This window comes from Chiloscyllium plagiosum, chromosome 32 (genome assembly GCF_004010195.1).
Source record: "Chiloscyllium plagiosum isolate BGI_BamShark_2017 chromosome 32, ASM401019v2, whole genome shotgun sequence".
In the NCBI taxonomy this organism is placed as follows: domain Eukaryota; kingdom Metazoa; phylum Chordata; class Chondrichthyes; order Orectolobiformes; family Hemiscylliidae; genus Chiloscyllium; species Chiloscyllium plagiosum.
In genome coordinates, this window is record NC_057741.1 from 38,496,953 (window position 1) to 38,518,824 (window position 21,872).

At 41.0% G+C, this 21,872-nt stretch overlaps 1 protein-coding gene across 1 annotated transcript in view; it reads right to left on the bottom strand.

Annotated features, from left to right (window-relative positions):
- abcg2a (ATP-binding cassette, sub-family G (WHITE), member 2a) overlaps positions 1 to 21,872 on the bottom strand; it is an 81,231-nt gene that overhangs the window by 29,166 nt on the left and 30,193 nt on the right. The window contains exons 6-9 of the mRNA XM_043674466.1: positions 20,636 to 20,793; positions 12,746 to 12,897; positions 7,345 to 7,449; positions 2,607 to 2,860 (exon numbers count right to left, since the gene is read on the bottom strand). Coding sequence (XP_043530401.1) covers positions 2,607 to 2,860; positions 7,345 to 7,449; positions 12,746 to 12,897; positions 20,636 to 20,793 — 669 coding nt within the window. The remainder of the gene's footprint in view (positions 1 to 2,606; positions 2,861 to 7,344; positions 7,450 to 12,745; positions 12,898 to 20,635; positions 20,794 to 21,872) is intronic.

The window sequence follows — 21,872 nt, forward strand, 5'->3', positions numbered from 1 at the left end:
CAGAACATAGGACACAGAACACAGAATACAGAACACAGAATACAGAACACAGAACACAGAACATAGAACACAGAATGCAGAACACAGGACATAGAACACAGAACACAGGACACAGAACACAGAACACAGAACATAGAACATAGAACACAGAACATAGAACGCAGAACACAGAACACAGAACATAGAACACAGAATACAGAACACAGGTGCAAGCGGGCATCAGAGCCGCCCTGCTTTTGCCACGGGACTATGCCTACATCAGGAAACTATAAGAATTCATTTTGTGTTTTAAACAGCAGTCGCAGCTTTAAACCCACAAAAACTCAGCAGCTGCCGGTCCGCCCACGTGACCGGGAGATAGGAGCCAGAGGACAGATAAAATCCACACTAGACCAACAATACCCATTACTCATAGACCAAAACTCCGGAATTAATTAATATGGAAACCCATCTCCTAATCACATTAAGAGACTGACTGAAACACACCCATACCCATCGATACGGAGCCACCCTGACACAAAGGACAGGCATCCACCAGACAGGAACGGACAGACCAATACACACCAACACCCCAAGGGAACAAAGGGGGGTGCTTGCCCCTGCCCTCCCAGAGAGAGACAAGCAGATAATACTCGGACCCGTTTTACATAAACCAATTAGCACCCTATTGTGCGTGCCCTGCCACTCTCCTGGGACGGCAGGAAACAGCCTATTTGCACCGACTCCAGTGATGATGGGGAACTATCATCCTATTCATCCTCAAATTCCACACATCCTGACAACTAAAAGTATATAATATGTAGCAGCGCGCGGGAACAGGACAGCAGCCGAGATTCGGACCTCGGTTGGTCTCCGCCGGCGTTACTGTAGCAATAAACGTTATCGATTGTTGAACCGCACTCTGGGCTCGGACTGATATCATTTCATCCGCGCTAACATCATGAACCTCCTCTGAACACGATCCAGGGCCAGTACATCCATCCTGAGGTATGGGGCCCAAAACTGGGCACAATACACCAAATGTGTTCTGACCAGAGCCTTTCAGAGCCTCAGAAGTACATGTCTGCTTTATATTCAAGTCCTCTCAAAATAAATACCAACACTGTGTTTTCCTTCCTTACTACTGACTCGACCAGCAAGTTTACCTTGAGAGAATCCTGCACTGGAACTCCCAAGTCTCTTTGCACTTCAGAATTCTGAATTTTCTCCCCATTTAGAGAATAGTCCAAGCTTCTAATCTTACTATCAAAGTGCATGACCTCACATTTTCCTACATTGTATCCATCTGCCATTTCTTTGCCCACTCTCCGAACCTGTCCAAATTCTTCTGCAGCCTCCCCACCTTCTCAATACTACCTGTGCCTCCACCTATCTTTGTGCCATCTGCAAACCTCGCCAGAATGCCCTCAGTTTCTTCATCGAGATCACTAATGTATAAAATGAAAAGTTGTGGCCCCAATACTGACCTTTGAGGAACACCACTTGTCACTGGCTGCCATCCTGAGAAAGACCCTTTTATCCCCACTCTCCATCTTCTGCCAGACAGCCAAACTTCTATCCATGCTAGCGCCTTGCCTCTAAAACCATGGGCCCTTATCTTACTCAGTGGCCTCCTTCAAAGGCCTTCTTGACGTCCAGGTAGATAACATTCATTGGCTCTCCTTGGTCTAACCTGCTCATTACTTCCTCAAATAATTCTAGCAGATTTGTCATATACATAGCATTTTAAACAAAAACAGAAATTGTAAGAGAAACTCAATAGGTCCGACAGTATCAGGCACATCAAACATATGTAAACAGTATCTTGCATGACTAAGAAGTGCCTTTTGGCTTGTTGGAACTATCGGGAAAGTCAAACTCCAATGTTTGTTTCTCCGTGTGCAAAGACTGTACAAAACTGAATTACTTTCATGACTGTGTGTATATAAAGATTTTTTATGAAATGAAAGAAATCTGTAGGAAGAACACAGTCTGGTGACTCCTAACATTTAACTTTTCTTTTCAACCTACACCTTCACCTCCACACGTTTTAACATCTTCCTTCCAATTCTTTTAATTCTACTTTTGCCCATTCCCTTCATATTTTCATTTGTTCAGTGACCATCTTGGCCTGAGTGTAAATTTGGCTTAGAGTGTAGCATTCATACCCCCTTAACTCTACGACCCTTAACCCATACCCCTACTACAGAGCTCACAACCTAAGATAGCACAATTCAAATTCTTGAAAAGGAGTCACCTACATCTCTGAGCAGAAGCTAAAAGATCTCAAAGAACTGCTCAAAAGAAAATCAGTGCATTCTCTAATTTTTTGGCCAATGTTTCTCCCTAAATTGTAAAATGTAAAGAATGAATCAAGTCTTTCACTTGATTGATTGTACAGCCGTTCGAGTCCACATTTGTCTATAATATGAAGTGATCATAGTTCCAAACAAATCACAGGAAGGCATTTGGGATTTTCTGTCAAAGATATTGATAAGCATTGTGTACATGAATCTCCTTTTCTATGTTTTTGTAAGATTTGCACGTTGTCAAAAAAAGCATTAAATGAAAGTAATCCATTTACCTTGAGTTTCATCATTATTAACAGTGGAAAGGTTCAGCGTTACCTGAGCAACAGAGGCCTGGGGATTCCTCAGCAGGTTTTTGAAGGATCGTTTAGCAACCCATTTCAGTTGGTGAAAGAATGATGTTGCATATGTGATCCTCCTAGTAACAGGTTCAGATTCTACAGCATTTCCTTGAGATAGCTTGTTTAATTCAAATATCATTTCACTGTGGTGTCTCGATTTCAAGTATTCATTTGCTAGGTTCTCTGCAATGGTGGTCTCTTTCTTTAAAGCAGAAGAATCATCAGCCATTTCTACGATGAAAGGAATAATAAACATTTCAATAAACTACACAATTGAACATATAACATTTAAAATCTAAAAACCTTAAATACTGTTTACTTTGTTGAATAACCACATAATTTTCTGATTTATCATTGAAGGGTGTGAAGTTGCTGCAATTGCATGAAAAATTAATATTAAACTTGGCATAGAAAGTTAGGTCTCGCCCATTTCAATCTAGCATATTGTAAAATTCACTCAGACAGTGGGCATTGCTGGCGGGATCAGCATTTATTGTCTATCCCTAAGGTGGAGATGAGCTGCCTTCTTGCTCCGCTGCAGTCCATGTGCTGTAGGTAGACCCACAATGCCCCTGAGGAGGACATTCCAGGATTGTGACCCAGCGTAGATGAAGGAACGGTGATATATTTCCAAGTCAGGATAGTGAGTGGTTTGGAGGAGAACTTGCAAGTGGTGGCGTTCCCATATCTTCTGCTGTTGTCCTTCTAGACTGAAGTGGTCATGGGTTTGAAAGGTGTTGTCTAAGGAACTTTCTGCAGTGTATCTTGTCACACTGCTGAGTATTAACGATGTGATAAGTGTAAATTACTGCTAAATAACATTTCTGTGACTGAAAATTAACTTCAACAAGTGTCACTTTTTAAAATCAGATTTTAATTTTTAAAATTAAAACTCCATAATTATTTTTACTTTTCTGTCAGTCTCCTTTTATCCTCTAAGTTAATCTTTCTTTTCAATGTAATTCTCTTTCCACACCCGACGTGACACAGAGTTCACCCACCCTAAGGCTGGAGTTTCATGCAGATGCATTGAGCTTGTGCCAGCTTTAAACATCAGTGGCAGACTTGCTGCCAAATGGCAGGAAATCCCGAGCTGAGTTAATGGCTATCAAACTGTTAATTGGGGTAGGGCAAATCTCCCAGTCCCAAATAACTGCCTACACAAGAGCTTAATTTGACCCAAAAGCAGACTGATAGCCCACTCTGAAGGATGGGAGACTGTAAACATGTCTGATCTGATTTACCGTCTCTTCTCAGTCTTTGTACCATACTTTCCTAATCCTTCCATCTGCTAATTTAAGGAGATACACAGCCTTATTCATCGAGGTTCTAAACACCTTGATTCTCTCACCGCAACATTATTGTTCACATTCTAATGACTTTTCACAGAATCCCCACACAGTGTGAAAACAGGCCTTTTGGCCCAATAAGTTCACACTGACCCTCCCGAAGAGTAACCCACTCAGACACATTCTCCTGCACTATTATTCTACATTGGAGTTTAATTTAGACAAATGTGAGGTGCTGCATTTTGGAAAGGCAAATCAGAGGAGGACTTATACACTTAACGGTAAGGTCCTGGGGAGTGTTGCTGAATAAAGAGACCTTGAGGTACAGGTTCACAGTTCCTTGAAAGTGGAGTCACAGGTGGATAGGATAGTGAAGATGACGTTTGGTATGCTTTCCTTTATTCGACAAAGCATGGAGTATAGGAGTTGTGAGGTCATGTTGAGGCTGTACAGGATGTTGGTTAGGCCACTTTTGGAATATTGTCTACAATTCTGGTTTTCCCTCCTATCAAAAACATGTTGTGAAACTTGAAAGGGTTCAGAAAAGATCTACAAGGATCTTACCTTGATTGGAGGGTTTGAGCTAAAGGGAGAGACTGAATAGGCTGTTTTCCCGGAGCATCAGAGGCTGAGGGATGATAAAATCATGAGGGGCATGGATAGGGTAAATAGACAAGGTCTTTTCCCTCGGACGGGGAAATCCTGAACTGGAGAGCATAGGTTTAGGGTGAGAGGGGAAAGATTTAAAAGTGACCTAAGAGGCAACTTTTTCATGCAGAGTGTGGTGCATTTATGGAATGAGCTGCCAGAGGAAGTGGTGGAAGCTGGTATAACGTAACATTTAAAACGCATCTGGATGGGTACACGAATAGGAAGGGTTTAAGAGGGATATGGGCCAAATGCTGGCAAATGGGACTAGATTAGGTTAGGATATCTGGTCGGCATGGACGAGTTGGACCGAAGGTCTACTTCCGTGCTGTGCATCTCTATGACTCTATTTCTGCCTGACTAATGCACCTAGCCCACACATCCCTGAACACTAGGGGCAATTTAGCATGGCCAGTTCACCTGACCTCCACATCCTTGGATTGTGGGAGGAAACTGGCACACCTGGGGGAAACCGATGCAGACATGGGGAGAATGTGCAAACTCCACACAGACAAGTCACCCGAGGCTGGATTCGAACCTGGATTTCTGGCACTGAGAGGCCACAGTGCTAACCACTGAGCCGCTCCTATCTAAACAAAAGAAAATCACAGTTAAATGAACAAAAGCAAGACTAACTAACTTTTAGAAATATAATTAGGAAATGATAGATTAATATAAATGCTGCTACAACCAATGGAACTGACCCTACAAATGTTAAAAATGTGTAAGGAAGTCTGGAGATACGGGGTCTATCAAAAAAGCAGCTTTGACAAAAGGATTGTCCTATCCCTTCTTTCACAGGAAAGTCATCCTGAATGAAAGGGGCTATAGCTATTCATTATTAATGAAAGGTCTTTATCCAGAGGCAGTCAATGCTCCTGTTCGGTCCATTTCATTGTTCACCATTGACATTTAATGTGATTTATAGAAGCAGCTTATAGATTAAAGTCACAAAGTGACTGGATATCATTATAAAATATATTTATAGTCTATACAATGGACCAAGATTGTCCAAGTTGGTTGCTATTCTTTTGAAAGGACACCAGGTTAAACCTGCATGAGATATCAGAATTGCTTTTTTCAGTCTCTCTTAACCTTTAACAACGTGCATTTATGTAGCACCTTTCAAGTAATAAAATGTCACTCCTGAAGTGTCCTGGGACAATCAGAAAAAAATCAATACTAAGCCATATGACAGATGATACTTTAGGGAACACCTCTGCTCTGTCCTTTAGAATGACCTGACCATACAGATGCTTGTCATTTCAATCATACTCCTGCCCTAACACTTCTATCCTTGACCTGCTACAGTGTTCCAACTAAGCTCAACATAAGTTAGAGGAACAGAAGCTCATTTTCCATTTAGGCATTTAAGTTTCTAGGTCTCAACATTGAGTTCACCAACTTCAAAGCATGATCACTGTCCTCTAATTTGATTACAATTACCCCTCCCCCAAGCTCACCATTCTATCTTGTCCCCATCATTAGCAAAGCAAACCCATTTTTTTCATTTGGATCTATTTTATACCTCAATCCCTCCTTTCCTATCATTAGGATTCCCTTTGCTCTATGTATCCTCACCATCTGTTCCTATTTCTCCTCCCCTCTGTCCACAGCAGAAAAACACAATTTTGGTTCTGACGAAGAGCCATATCAGACTCAAGACATTAACTCTATTTCTTTCTCCACAGATGCTGCCAGTTTCACTGTCATTTTCTGTTTTTAAGATTTCCAGTATCTGCAGTATTTTGCTTTTATTGAAATTGAGGTGTTGCTCAGCATAAGTGAATATTTGTCAGCAGTTAAAGGTAGTACTGGAACCCAACCATAGTAGGTTGAAATGATACAATTAGAATAGTTGGGAATCTCCAATCAAACCACACAGTTTGTGTTAACCGAATCTTAGTCACAGAGTCGTACAGCACAGAAGCAGAGTCTAATTCTTGCCCCTCTCACCTTAAACCTACGCCCTCTAGCTTTGGACTTCCCCATTCTGGGATAAAGACCTTGGCTATTCACCCTATTCATGCCCCTCACAATTTTATAAACCTCTGTAAGGTCAGCCCTCAGGTTGAATCAAGTGAGCCTGTACTCATTGGGATATAGAAGAATGAGAGGTGATCTTATTAAAACATAAACAATTCCTAGGGAACTTAATAGGGTAGAAGTGGAAAGGTTGTTTCCCCTTGTGGGAGAGTCTAGGACCAGAAGGCATCATCTCAGAATAAGAGGTAACACATTTAAGACAGAAATGAGTAGGAGTTCTCTCTCTGAGAGAATAGCGAGTCTATAGAAATGCAGAGGACTGTTGAGGCTTGGTTATTAAGTATATTCTCAAGGCTGAGATAGACAGATTTTTAATCAGTAAGAGAATCAGCGGTTATAGGAAAAATACAGAAACGTGGAGTTGAGGATCATCAGATGAATGTTGGAGCAGACTCAATGGGCTAGACACCTGCTTCTGCCCTTATCTGTCAGGTTTTGTTTTCCCACCAAGTAAATAGCTATTAGAGTGAAGCTATTATGAAAAAGTACAGGAACAAGACATATATGGAGACTTTCATTCAATCTGTTCAAATCTCTTCTAGGGCAGAGGTAGGGGCAGTATCACTGTATTACAAGACATTGCTGGGGAAACATTTTGTAAGTCTTTAATAGATAAAAAACACATTTTAAAGAAAACCTTTTATTGTAAATCATTGGTGGGGGTAGAAATACTACAAAAGAATTATGAATGGTCAGCCAACGTATATTACAACCCCACTGAAAGGATCATACCTGGATAAATGTCTAAAGCTTTGTGTGTGCTTACTGCAGTCGAGTCCCCATTGATAATGTCGAGGAAAAAGTCAGCAGGGTTATTAAATGGCTCACACATGTATCCTGTCAAGTCAAAAAAACAAGAGTGAATTTTAACCCCCAAAAAATTAATAATTAACAACTTAACTGTTTAATTTCATTCCAATGTCATTGTTATTTTGGATTGTCCAGCTCCTAATAGGTTTTGGAACCAAATTATCCAGCAATTTATGGCAATGCACAATCCACAGAATACTCCTGACCTTAGAACAACACAGCACAGAGTCCAGATTAGAGTGGTGCTGGAAAAGCACAGCAGTTCAGGCGGCATCCAAGGAGCAGTAAAATCGACTTTTCGGGCAAAAGTCCTTCATCAGGAATACCGTATTCCTGATGAAGGGCTTTTGCCCGAAACGTCGATTTTACTGCACCTCGGATGCTGCCTGAACTGCTGTGCTTTTCCAGCATCACTCTAATCTAGACTCTGGTTTCCAGCATCAGCAGTCATTGTTTTTACCAATACAGCCCAGACACAGACCATTCAGTTAATCATGTCTACGCTCTCTCTTTCAAAGACCAATCCAGATGATTTCACTCGCTTGCTTGCTTTTTCTCCCCATTACCCCTCCGTTTTATATCCTTCACCAGTGCATTCAGTAAAAAGAAAGCATTTTCCTCACATCACCAAGCTCTTCTGTCAACCACCTTCAATTATTCCCTTACTTTTTACTGCGATTCAATCAATTATATATCCATGTTCTTGTTGTCTCTTTTAGAGACTTTAATCAACCAATTGTTCAGGTTGTAACGTAGGTGGCACTTGAATCCAGGCATTCTTGCCCAGAGGGAGGGATACTATCACTGCACCAATAGGGACCTTATAATTTCTTATTCTATTTAATTGGAATGGTCTTCTTTTTCCACAACAGCAGCAATTTCCCAGTAAAGTTGCTAATGCAAGACTCGGTGATGAGAATGATAGTGAAATAAAAAATTTCATTCACTTTCACCAAGTAGGAACAGCACACCCTGTCCTCACACGAGGATATTAATGCTGCAACAAAGTTTCTGCTGGTTGCAGACCATGAACAGTAACTATGGTATTCAGTACCTTAACTGCAACACAAAATTATAATGCTGACTGATATGCAGCCCAGCATTTTGTCATTCAAGGTAGCAATTACCTTTGTCAATTACTTTTCAAATCAACCTGTTCAAAGATGTTATTACACACCTCTGGAGCAGGTAGGATAATCTGTTCCCTTGTTTTTAATATGGTCATACACCCAACTGAATGTTTTTTCAATTATGAAATCATGCATGATATTCTTTTCATTTATTAACCACCACAAGTAAACAACCTATTCCCATATTGACCCTTCAGCTTTTGAAAACTGCTTTCCTTTAATTATTCAATCTAGTCAGAAGTCACAGGTTACAGTCTAACAGGCTTATTTAAAATCACAAGCTTTTGAAGTGCTGCTCCTTTGTCAGGTGAATCTCAGCACTTCTTGAGAAGACGGCTCGCTTTCAATGAGTTTTGTGATGGTCAAATGCATGAGTCTCCAGAGAACTAAGATTCTGGATAGAAATTAACATTGAAAGGAGCATCCTATTCCACCGATAACAAGGCTGCAAGGATAATTCTAAAATGGAAAGCAGGAGGTTTAGAGGAGATTTACGTAATAGTTTTTCACTGAGGGTGGTTAGGGTCTGGAATGCACTGCCTGGGATGGGGTGGTTGAGAAAGGAAATCTCACAATCTTCAAGTAGTACTTGGATGAGCACTTGAAATGTCATAGCATTCAAGGCTACTGGCCAAACACTAGAAAGTGGGACCAAAAGAGATTTAATGTAGCTTTGGTACTACATACTACGTACCCTTCCGTACTGTATGATTCTATGAAAAGACAGTGGCTCTGGAACTGGAAGATTGATTTGCTGGGGAGGCAACGATCAAACTGGTATTATTGCTAAACTTTTAATCCAAAATTCCAGGTAATGTTCTGGGGGCCTGGGTTCGAATCCAACCATTGTGGAATTTCAATTCAGTAAAAATTCAGAATTAGGAGTCTCATGATAAAAGGGTGCTAATTAAATTTCTCTCTCCAATTCTTTTTGGGCTGTTATATTTTTACAATAATGACTTGATAACACTACAGCTAAATAGTCACCTGTCGCTCAGCTGGTAGAACGCTTGCCCGAGTCGGCAAGTTGAAGATCCTCAAGTCCCATTCCAGGACACGGGGACAAAAACTTATGCCATCACTCCAGTATGGTACTGAGCAAAGTACTGCATTGCCAGCAAACATTCAAATGAATTATTATTATAAATGAATTGTGAGAGGTAATTTCGGTTTAAACTTTAAGATGTGCCTGGACCACAGACTGATCTATAATAAAAGACAAAACTTTTGTTTCTTTTCTAACAACCATTTTATATACTCAAAAGTAGAATAGTTTAAATTGTGCAGAATGCTGACAATTTGTGAGCGATAGTAAAAACAAGCAGGCTCTTGATTGATGAAGCCATTCACACAGCAGGGAAGGATAAGTCCTTGACTGATAAGACTGCTAGCACAGACAGAGAAGAATAAGTCTTTGACTGATAAGACTACAGGGTGAGAAAAACAACAACTTTAGAGACTCTGAAGACATTTGTTGCAGACTTTGTGATAAAAATAATGATGTTTTTAAGAATGTGAACCTCATGGCTTGTTGGAGCCAAGGAGAGGAGGGACTTGTGCTGTATATAATGGGAGACTTTGTAAGCCTCAGCGTGCCTTTTCTTTAAGGGTGCCCGACTCTGCAGACTTGACTTGTTAATAAAACTTTGTTTTCCTGAATTTGTCTAGAGCGATTATTGAGAAGCAATTTTCGTTTCTAACATGAATCATTATGAATTATCCTGTATATCCTGTGGGATGGCAGTAAAACTGAGATCGTGTATGGCCGCTGGGATGGAGGTAAAACATTTCCACAGAACAGTTGGTGAGTTTTCCCAGTATCCTGGCCAATATTAATCCCTCATGCAAGATCATAAAAACAGAATATCTGCTTATTAACACAATCCTGTTTTTGGGAGCTTGCTGTGCTGCTGCAGTTCCACAACAGTGACTATGCTTCAAAAGTATTTTCAGACATAGTGAATGGCACTAACATTATCAAAATATTTTCTGTCCTTAATTTCTCTCACTGGTTTATACATATCCTCTGGGATGGAGGATTCCTGATGAAGGGATTATGCTTGAAACATCTATTTTCCTGCTCCTTGGATGCTGCCTGACCTGCTGTGCTTTTCCAGCACCACACTCTTGATTCTGATCTGCAGTCCTCACCTTCTCCTTCTTATATATCTACTTCAGCACAATGAGTTTCAGATGTAAAAAAAATATTGGTAACATCTCTGCTGGTCAGTTAGTGTCCCTCTTTCATCATTTTGAGATTAAATCATGGCTTCAGTGAAAAGTGCCTTTCATTTGATAGATATTTATTCAGGATAGTATCTCCATACTATAGCGTAATATTACGATTGATGAAAATTATTTTGCTTTTCCATTTTCCCCATCAGTGAGGTGAATTCCAAGACAAAAATCCTTGACATCTTCCAAAAAAATGTCAGTTGTAAACTTTATCACAGGTCTGAAGTAGGAGGAGATTTTCTGGATTTTCTATTCATTCTCAGGGCGTGGACGTCACTGGACAGGCCAGTATTTGCAGTTGTTGGTTTGCTCGCTGAGCTGTTGGGTTGTCACGCAAATGTTTCGTAACCATGCAACATAACATCATCAGTGCAACCTCCATGAAGCGTTGTTGTTTTTCTCTGTTTAATATTTCTATGATCCGGTCTGTTAAGGCGGGTGGTGTCATTTCCAGTTTTGCTCTGCAGTGGTCTGTATATGGGGTCTATTTTTACATGCTTGTTGATGGCAATCCAGGTTGAAAACCAGGCCTCTAGGAATTCCTGTGCATGTCTCTGGTTAGCCAGTCCCAGGACAGCTACGTTGTCCCAGTCAAATGGATGGCCCTCCTTGCCTGCACGCATTGAGATAAGGGAGAATGGGTCGGATAGACCGGAAGAAAACTAGCAATACGTACACACGAACACTAACTAGCAGCAAAATGGCACCACCCATTCTCCCTTATTCCTAGAGGCCTGGTTTTCAACCTGGATTGCCATCAACATGCATGTAGAAATAGACCCTATATACAAACCACTGCAGAGCAAAACCGGAAATGACACCACCCGCCTTAACAGACCGGATCATAGAAATATCAAGCAGAGTAGAACAACTTCAGCAAGGTGACAAAACGTCTGCAATAACAACCCAGCTCGGTAAGCAAACCAACAACCGCATCCACAACCCGAACTACAAATCTTCGCAAAAACCTTAAAAAGGCCAGTATTTATTGCCTGTGCCTAATTGTCCAGAGGGCAGCTAAGACTCACTCACATTGCTGTGGGTCTGGAGTCACACGTAGGCCAGACCAGGATGACAGTTTCCTTCCCTAAAGCACAATAGTGAACCAGATGGTTTTTTTTGACAATTAGCAACAGTTTCACGGATAGTATGAGACTCCTAATTCTGAATTTTTACCGAATTCAAATTCCACAATAATGGGATTCAAACCCAGGCCTTGAGAACATTATGTGGAATTTTGGATTAAAAATTTAGCAATAGTACCACTCCAGCCATCACCTCCCCCAAGTTAATCAATCTCCCAGTTCCTTAACAGCCACTGCCTTTTCATAGAGTCATACAGTACAGAAGGGGCCTTTAGTCCTTTGAGTACGTAGCACCAAAGCTCCACTAAACCTCTATTGGTCCCACTTTCCAGCACTTGGCCCATAGCCTTGAATGTTGTGAGATTTCAAATGCTCATCCAAGTACTGTTTAAAAGGGTGTGAGGTTTTCTGTCTCAACCACCATCTCAGGCAGTGCATTCCATATCCTAATCACCTTTGGGTGAAAAAGCATTCCTCAATTCACCTCTGAGCCTTCTGCTTTTCATTTTAAAATTGTGCCTCCTTCAACTGAGGGGAATATCTGCTTTTTGTTCACCCTGTCCATGCACATCATAATCTTATACACATCTATTAGGTGCCCCCTTCACTTTTCTCTGCTCGGAAGAAAACAATCCAGGCTTATCCAGCCTCTCTTCATCGCTGAAATGCTCCATCCCACACAACATCCTGGTGAATCTCCTCTCCACCCACTCCAGAGTAATCAAATCCTTCCTGTACTATGGTGACCAGAACTGCACACAGTACTCCAGCAGTGGCCTAACCAAAGATCTGTACAGCGCTGACGTAAGTCTCCCTGCTCTTCACAAATTAGATTCTCAGCAATCATTCGATGACTCACTTCTAAACACTTACCAATCCCTGTGAAATAATCCAGTGCCTCCGCAGATGGACCATGGTAAACCAATCTACCATTAGCCAGAAGTGTCAGGCTGCCAAACAGCTTAAAAATAGAATATCGGGGCTGGTGGATTGAGAAAATAATCGTTTTGCCTTTCCTCGACATTCTACAAAAGAAATGCCAAATTTAAACATTATGCCAAAGTTGCATTCAAGTTATCCACAACAAAACTCAGGTAAACTTTGCTCATGAGAGCAGCCTCTTCAATTAGTAACTTGTTCACTTTTGCACATCAAACGATAACTTTCTATTGATGCAGTGCTTTTAAGGTAGTAAGGGAATATTATCAAATGAAATTTGACATCGAAGTAGAAGGAGCTATTGGAACAGAAGACCAAAAGTTTGATTTTAAGGTATGTCTTAAAGAACAAGAGGAAGGTAGAGGCAGAGAGTTTTAATGAGGGAAGTTCAAAACTGACGATCAAGGCAGCTGAAAACAGGGTTGTCAACAATAAAGCCATTTAAAATTAAGGATGTTCTGGATACCAGGACTGGAGAAGTGCAGGGATTCCAAAAGTTGTATCAGGGAAAGGGAAAGTCACTTCATTCCTGCAAGTAGTTACACTGCTTAGGATAAGGTCTTCTAATGTGGTCAGTGGCTGGGAGGTTTGACTGTGAGTGAGGCGGATGAGAGGATCAAGGAAGTTCCAGGTTCCTGCAGCTTGTATGGTCAAAAGCAGGGACTGCAAGGTGGATGAGTGAACTGACCATTACATTATGGCATAGGAAGCTTTTCAATCTGAAAGAATAAACAGGAATGTAGTGTTCATAAGCGACAGTATAGTTATGGACATAGACACAATTCTCTACACAAAGGATAGAAACCAGGAGCAGGAGGAGGCCTTTTGATCCTTTGAGTCTGCTCTGCTACTCAGTATGATTGCGGCTGATTCTCCATCTCAAACCTATATTCCCACTTTCTCCCCATCCCCTTCGTACTTTTAACATCTAAAACATTTTCTCTCCCTTTCTTGAATACATTCAGTGATTTGGCCTCCACAGCTTTCTGTGATTGAGAATTCCACAGGTGTCACTATCCTTTGAAAGTTTTTTTTTCCTCATCTAAGTCCTAAATGGTCTACCCCCTAATCCTAAGATGATAGTTCCTTGTTTGAGACTCCCCTGTCAGGGAAAACATCCCCCGTGCCTGGTCTGCCCAGCACTGTTATAATTTTACATGTTTCAATCAGATCCTTTCTTATACTTTTTAAATGCTAGTGAATGTAGACCCAGTCAAACCAATTTCTCTTCATAGGACAATCCTGTCCTCCCCAGTGTCAGCCTAGTGAACCTCTGTAACTCTCCTGCAAAGGCAAGTATATCCTTTCTTAGGTCAGGGAACCTACAGCAAGCAATACTCCAGCTGTGGTCGCACCAAGGTCTGGTATAATTGCAATAACACATCTCCATTCCTGAACTCAAACCTTCTTGCAATGAAGACCAATATACCATTTACCTTCCTAATTGCTGGCTGTACCTGCCTGTCTACTTTCATCGACTGGTGTACATGGACACCCAGCTCCCTCTGTACATTTACACTTCCCAATATGTCACCATTTATATTATACCATTTTTCACACCAGTGTATAACTTCACATGTAGTCATATTCTACTGCATTGTCATGTGTTAGCCCCTCACTCAACTTATCTACCTTACCATAGTTCCTTTGTTTAAGAAGGGCAACCGAGATAACCTGGAAAATTATAGGCAGGTGAGCTTTATGTCAGTGGTAGGAAAGTCACTGGATCAAATTCTTAGGGATTGTCCTCACATTTGGGAAAAAATATACTTATTAGCAAAAGGCAGCATAACTGTGGAGGGAAGGTCATATCTTAAAATTGATTGAGTTTTTGAGGAAATGACAAAGATGATTGATGAGGGAAGGGTGGTAGATGTTGTCTATTTGGACTTTAGCAATGTCTTTGACAAGGTCCCTCATGGCAGGCTGATACAAAGAGTGAAGTCACACAGGATCCGCAGTGAGCTGGTAAGATGGAAACAGAACTGGCTTAGTGATAGAAGACAGAGGAGCAGTTGAAGGGTGTTTTTCTGAATGGAGATCTTTGACCATTATATTATATATATATAATATATATATATGATCTGGAGGAAAAAGTAAGTGGCCTGATTATTAAGTTTGCTAACAACACAAAGACTGGAAGAGATGTGGATAGTGAGGAGAATTGCCACAAGATACAGCAGGATGTTGATAGGCTGGAGACATGGGCAGAGAAATGGCAGATGGAGTTTATTCCAGATAAATGTGAATTGAAGCATTATGGAAGATCTAGTGCAGAAGGGAAATATACAATAAATGGCAGAACTCTTAGTAGCGTTGACATAAGTGTCCACAGTTCCCTGAAAGCAACGACACAAGTGGATAAGGTGGTCAAGAGGCGTGGTTGCCTTCATCGGTTGGGACATAGAGAATAAACATCGGCAAATCATGCTGCAGCTGTAAACAACTTTAGTTTGGCCACATATCAAATATTGCGCACAGTTATGGGCGTCAATACCAGAAGAATGTGAAGGCTTTGGACAGAATACAGAAATGGTTTACCAGGGTTGTTCCTGGTTTGAAAGGTATTCGCTATGAAAAGAGGTTAGACAAATTTGTTTGTCTTCACTTGATGTGAAAGAATGAGGGCAATCTGATAGAAGTTTATAAAATGGTGAGAGGCAGAATGAATAGTTGGAGTCTTCTTCCTACAGTAGAAATGTCAGTTACTGGAGGACATTTGTTGTTATGTCGCAATAGTCTTACCAGATCAGAGGGGCTGCTGTCTCATTAGAGAGAAAAGCGACTGGTGGTGATTTAACCTGAGGGCCACCAGACTTCAAGTGAGGGAAGAGGTGAGAAGGAGAGTCCTTCATGGTAACCTCAAACTGGTGATGGGAATTGAACCCACACTGTTGGCATCACTCTGCTCTGTATGCCAACGATCCAGTCAACTGAGCTAAACCGATTCCCACTGGAAGACATAAGTTTACGGCAAAAGGGAATAAGTTTAAAGGAGATGTGAGAGGCAAGTTGTTTTGTTTTACACAGAGGGTGGCAAGTGCCTGGAATGTGCTACTAGAGAAGGTGGTGGAGGCAGATATAATAGCAATATTTAAGAGGCATCTTGACAGATACATGAATAGGCAGCGAATGGGGGGGGATTCAGACCATATAGAGGCAAAAGGGTCTGTTCCTGTACTGAACTGTTCTTTGTTCACCTTGAAGCCTCTTTACATCCTCGTCACAATTCACAATCCCATCCAGTTTTGTGTCATCAGCAAACTTGGAAATGTTGCATTTGGTTTGCTCATCCAGGTTATTTATACCCATCATGAATAACTGGGGCCCAAACACTGATCACTGTGTTACCCCACTGGTCATTGCATGCTACTTGGAAACAGATCCATTTGTTCCAATCCTATTTCCTGTCTGTCAACTATTCCTGACCTAATGTACCAAAACATTACCTCCTATCCAATGAGCTTTAAACTTTGCCCACTAACCTCTTCTAAGGGACCGAATCAAAAGTGTCCTGAAAATCCAAATACACTATATTCACTCCCTACAGTGTACTTTACGCCCTTATAAATTAAATCTTGAATACTCTACGCTTTATTAATTATCCTCTCAAGCGTGACCCCTTCCAATATCTTATGGACTGGTCACCCAGGACCCACTGCTCCTATATCTCATTTAGAATGGTCTGCTTTACATATTGTCTCCATGTTCTTCCTACCAAAATAAAATCACTTCAACAAATATTCCTTCCTGTTCTCTACCTCCATTGTGCAGAAGGCACTTGTAGAGATTTATTCTGTGATTCTTTGATAAGAAAGAAATGAAAAATATTCAAACACAAAAATAGCAAAAGGAAATGCAAGGGAAAAGTCTTTATGCAGATAGTGGTGAGAATATAGAACATTCCACAACAGGAAGTGATTGAAGAGAATTGTATAGACCAGCATAGTATAGGAAAATCGAGATAAACATGAGAAAAAGGAAGAGAAAGCAATGCCGATAGGGTATGATAAAAAGGGTTGGGTGTGTGGAGGCTCATGTGTATTATAAAATCTGGCATGAACTTACTGGATCAATGACCTCTTCCTGTGTTGTAAATTCTATACAATTCTACAGCATATAGACTTTCCAGCAGTTGAGGGAAGCAGATGTAAGAAGCACAAAAGGGTGACACAATGTGGAAGGTGAACTACGTACAAATTTTGAGAAAGGCCATATCTACTTTGAATAATTAATATTCAATCAATATTTAACCTCTATTCAAGCATTTTCAGTCAAAATCATATAAACATTGAAGATGGGAATCCTTGACCCAAGTGCTAAGCTGGTTTTGAGAGTAACCAAGCTAAAACTCAAAGCTTATCAGCTTAGATAATGATGGTAACATTCCAAAAACAATGGCATTAACAACGACTGATTTCTGGATTGTACTGGTGATTGCAAAGAAAGTCAGTAATAGAGGTAACGATACAGAAGAAAATAAATTTACACTCTACTCGGGATGAGTAAGAGGGTAATATTTGTTTTTCTAACTATTATTTCAGCACTGCAGTTGTCTTAACTTATATTGGGTCTTTATTGAGCAGTCAAGCCATCTCTTCACCATGTAAGGCATTAGACTCATAACTTGACCTTTACCTTTCAAACATACTTTTAAAATACAGGGTACAGATAATTTAAATATAAACATCATTGTCTTGGGACTAAGCATTGCTCTCTCATCACCTCTGTGCTCACTAACTTACACTAATATCTCATCCAGTTAATGCCTCAAATTTAATCCTTATCCATGTATTCTAATCCTTTCATGACTTCATCTCATCATATCTATGACCTCCTCCAGAACAACCATCTGAGAACTCTTGTATTCCTCCAGTTCTGGCATCTCGTGCATCCCTGATTTCCCCTTCATCATACCACTGGCAGGTGTGCTTTCAGTCAGTCATTCAGGAATTACATTCCAGAATTCCATCTCTAAATCCCTCACCTCCCTTTTCTTCTGGAAAACTTTCCTTAAAACCTCGCTCTTTGACCAAACACTTGGCCACCTGTCCTAATATCTTGAATTAGAATTAGAATCCCTACTGTGTGGAAACAGGCCCTTCAGCCCAACAAGTCCACACTGACCCTCTGAAGAGTAACCCACCCAGACCCATTCTCCTACCCTAATACTCTACATTTCCCCTGACTAATGCACCTAACCTACACATCACGGACATCATGGGCAATTTAGCATGGCCAATCTGGGTCCCTGGAGCTGTGAGGCAGCAGTGCTAACGGCTGAGCCACCATGCCGACCTTCTTACATGGTTTATTGACATATTTTGTTTGACAATCCTACAAGGAGTCTGGTAATGTTTAGTTAACACATCATCTGCTGGCTTGTGTGGCCAGGGGGTGTCAAGCTTGAACCGAGGGACATAGGATTAGAACAAAGGGTAACCTATCTCCATCCGAGACAAAGGGGAGTTTTTTTCACTCAGTGGGCGGAGAATCTTTAGAATGCTGTACCACAGAGGTCTGTGGAAGCACAGTCATTGAGTGTGGTCAAGACACGATTGATAGACTTCTACATGTTAAAAATATCAAAGGGATATTGGGATATTGCCGGAAAATATTGTTGAATTAGAAGATCAGCCATAATCTCATTAAATGATGGAGTGAGCTTGAAACGCTAAATGTCCCTTTCCTGCTCTTACAACTTGCGTGCCTATTGCATGAATATGGTATATTTAAGTGCAAGTTGTTAGTGCATCTTTTGGCAAGGGTTTGACAATCTATTCCCATGACGCACATTCATAATTACTAGAAGGAAGTCTCTTCACTCAATTATGCCCAGCAAGCTGCTCAAAACTGACAATGAAACAGGATTCAGTAAATGCCATAAAAAGGCCAGTGCATCTATAGACACTTTGAATACGAGTCTCACTCTTTGCAAATAATTTCTGATTGTAACACTACCATAGGTAATCTAGATAACCCACACAATGGGCATAATTTATCCAGGTAACTAGGGTTCACCCAGTGAGGCCTCGTGCCCTCCTCTTGAGCATTTAAATTGCCAGCAGTGAGCCTTCCTTGTGATCAAGGAGCCTAGGGGCAGAGATCTCTACCCTGGGAGTTGTCAGCTCATTTGTGATTCCTTATTGCTGTCAGTGTGATCAGGGAAGAAATGGTACCTGTTGGAAACTCACCCACCGCACACCAGAGATCAGAGAGAGACCCAAACCAGAGGTGACTGATTGGGGCTATGGGATGTGGAATTGGAAGGAGGGAATATAGCTGAGGATGTGGTGTGGACAAGAAACAAGGGGATTGGAGTGGCCCCAATCTCTGAAGAGTAACCCACTCAGACCTATTCCCCTACCCTATTACTCTACATTTCCCACTGACTAATGCACCTAACCTACACATCTTTTGGATTATGGGAAGAAAGCAGAGCACCCAGAGGAAACCCACGCTGACACGAGGAAAATGTGCAAATTCCACACATACACTGGGTCCCTGGCGCTGTGAGATAGCAGTGCTAACCACTGAGCCACGTTCGGTTTTCTGCATGGCAAGTCCCACACCCATCACTGGGTGAATAGTACTTTTAATGTGATAAGATCCTTATATAGACAGTAGTTGTCCAAAGAATGACCTCAATTGGTATGATTGCAGGAGGACTATCCACAAGTCTATGCACCTCAATGATAAACAGCACAGAGGCAGCAGGGGCTCTGTGTCACACTCTCTAAACCAATTAAATGTCCCCCATTTCAAAACCCTCCTCAGTGACAGCATTAAATTCTGCCCAGTGTCACTGACAGAAAAAGTTTTAAAGCTCCCCATTTAAAAAATAAAGTAACTATGTGGTTGAGGAGCAGAATCTGGTAAGTGGGGTTGAGGTTTAGATCCTTTAGGCTCTAACGGAATGGTGAACAAGCTTAAGTTACTGAACTGCATCATGTTTCCGGCCTTCTAAATCCTGAAACATATTTTGTAGAAACCCTCTAAGATCCTTACCACAGTTCTTATAATTAATTCCCATATTTAATTACATTATCTTGTGACAGATTCCGTGGAAATTGCTAGAGACTTCCCAGAAACCCGATAACGTTTACCCTCATTTTCCAGACTTCACAAAACCATGGAGTTTTGCACAGTGATACTAAAACTCCTCATTAGAAAAGTACTACGCTTTGTAGACAACATTAATTTCAAAAACTTCAGGTCAGAATCACTGCTCCCATTATTTCCAACATTATTTCAGATATTAGCTATTGGTGATGATTCCTTTGTTCCCATTTACACCTCCCTTTTTTTATTTCTTGTCCCGTTACCAACTATTTTTGTCTACCACCATCACTCCTTCTGTCATTTAATCTCTTCTCTTGCCTTTCAATCATAGACCTTCCCTATACTCTTTCTCCCTCTTTGTTCCCTTTCCCTGTATCTGTACCTGCCTAAAACCTATTCAAAGATGTGCAGGTTAGGTAAATTGGGCCATGCTAAATTTCCCATAAATGTTCAGGGGTGTGTAGGTTAGGTGCATTAGTCAGGGGTAAATATTGGGTAGAGGAATGGGTCTGGGTGGGTTAATCTTCAGAGAGTCGGTTTGGACTCGATGGACCGAAGAGCATGTTTCCACGCTGTACGGATTCTTTGATTGTATCAGTATTCCAATTCCAACGAAAGGTTAAACATGAAACATGAATTTCTGTTTCCCCCTCTACAAATACTGCCTGATTTGCTAAGTGTATCGTCCACATTACTTTTCTTTCTGACTTTCAGAGTTGACAGCATTGATTTGTTAAAAGTGATCTGGTTGCATAAAGACACCTTTGTAGCAGCATCAGGACAGCAAGTGCTGTGCTAGCATCCAAACCAGTAGTCGGTTCATCCAAGAACAACACAGATGGGTCAATGATCAGCTCCATTCCAATATTTGTCCTCTTTCTTTCTCCACCAGACACTCCCCGAATAAACGGAGTTCCAACCTGTTTTAAACATAAAGGAAACATTTACCATAAAGCCCTTTCCCCCTCTCCTCCTGACAATGAGTATATCTCTGTCAAGCAAAAATATAACTAATCCAAAGAGTGGCATCGATGGCAGCAGTTGGTGGTGGTATTGGGGTAGTGGTAATGCCACAGGGCGGAGAGTAAAGCTAAAGCTCTGGGGACACATGTTCAAATCCCACCATAGGCGCTGGTAGAATTTAAATTCAACTAACGATTCTGGAATATAAGGCTAATCATAGGGACTGAAAGCTAATAAATTCCCACGACCAGATAATTAATCTACATCCCATGGTATCTGGCTGTGAAAGAATGGATGCGTTGGTTGTCATCTTCCAAATTTCTCAGAATTGTGGAAGAGTCCCAGATGTTTGAGGAGATGCAACTGTAACATCACTGTTTTTAACAAAACAAAGGAATGAGGGAGAAAATTGGAAATAACAAACTGGGTGCCTAACATCAGTAGTAGGGATGTGATGGTACTGTGTTTTTAAGAGAGATGTGATCTGTGCTGTTTCTCTTACAAAGGGACTGGTCGCAATGGTACTTGAATGTCTGCTTCAGACAGGCAGTGACTAAACAGCGTTTGAACTATCCCTGAGTGGCTTTTGCTGAGACAAAAGAATGAGTTGGCAGGGTCAGGGCTCATACAGACCCTGCAGTTTTTCATCTTGCTGAAGTTAAAGGGTGAGTTCTCAGCTGCAGTGAAGTCTTAAACAGCTTAAAAATCAAAAAGGACAGATTGTTTCTTTCTTCTGGACTGGAGTGATCAACTTGTTTAGAGATTTTATGATAACATCCCTGGAGCAGGTGGTACTTGAACCCAGCACTCCTAGCTCTGAGATAAGTACGTTACGCCAAGCCACAAGAGCCCAAAATTGGCATCTGTCATAAAGTGATAACAGGACACTTAGATAATGCCAACAATTTTGCAAGTCAACATAAAATATGTTTGACAAGCCAAGCCTATTGGAGTTTTTTTAAAGTCATAATTAGAATAGATGAGGGAGAACGAGCAATGAAGTGTATCGGATTTTCAGAAAGCTTTTAATACATCT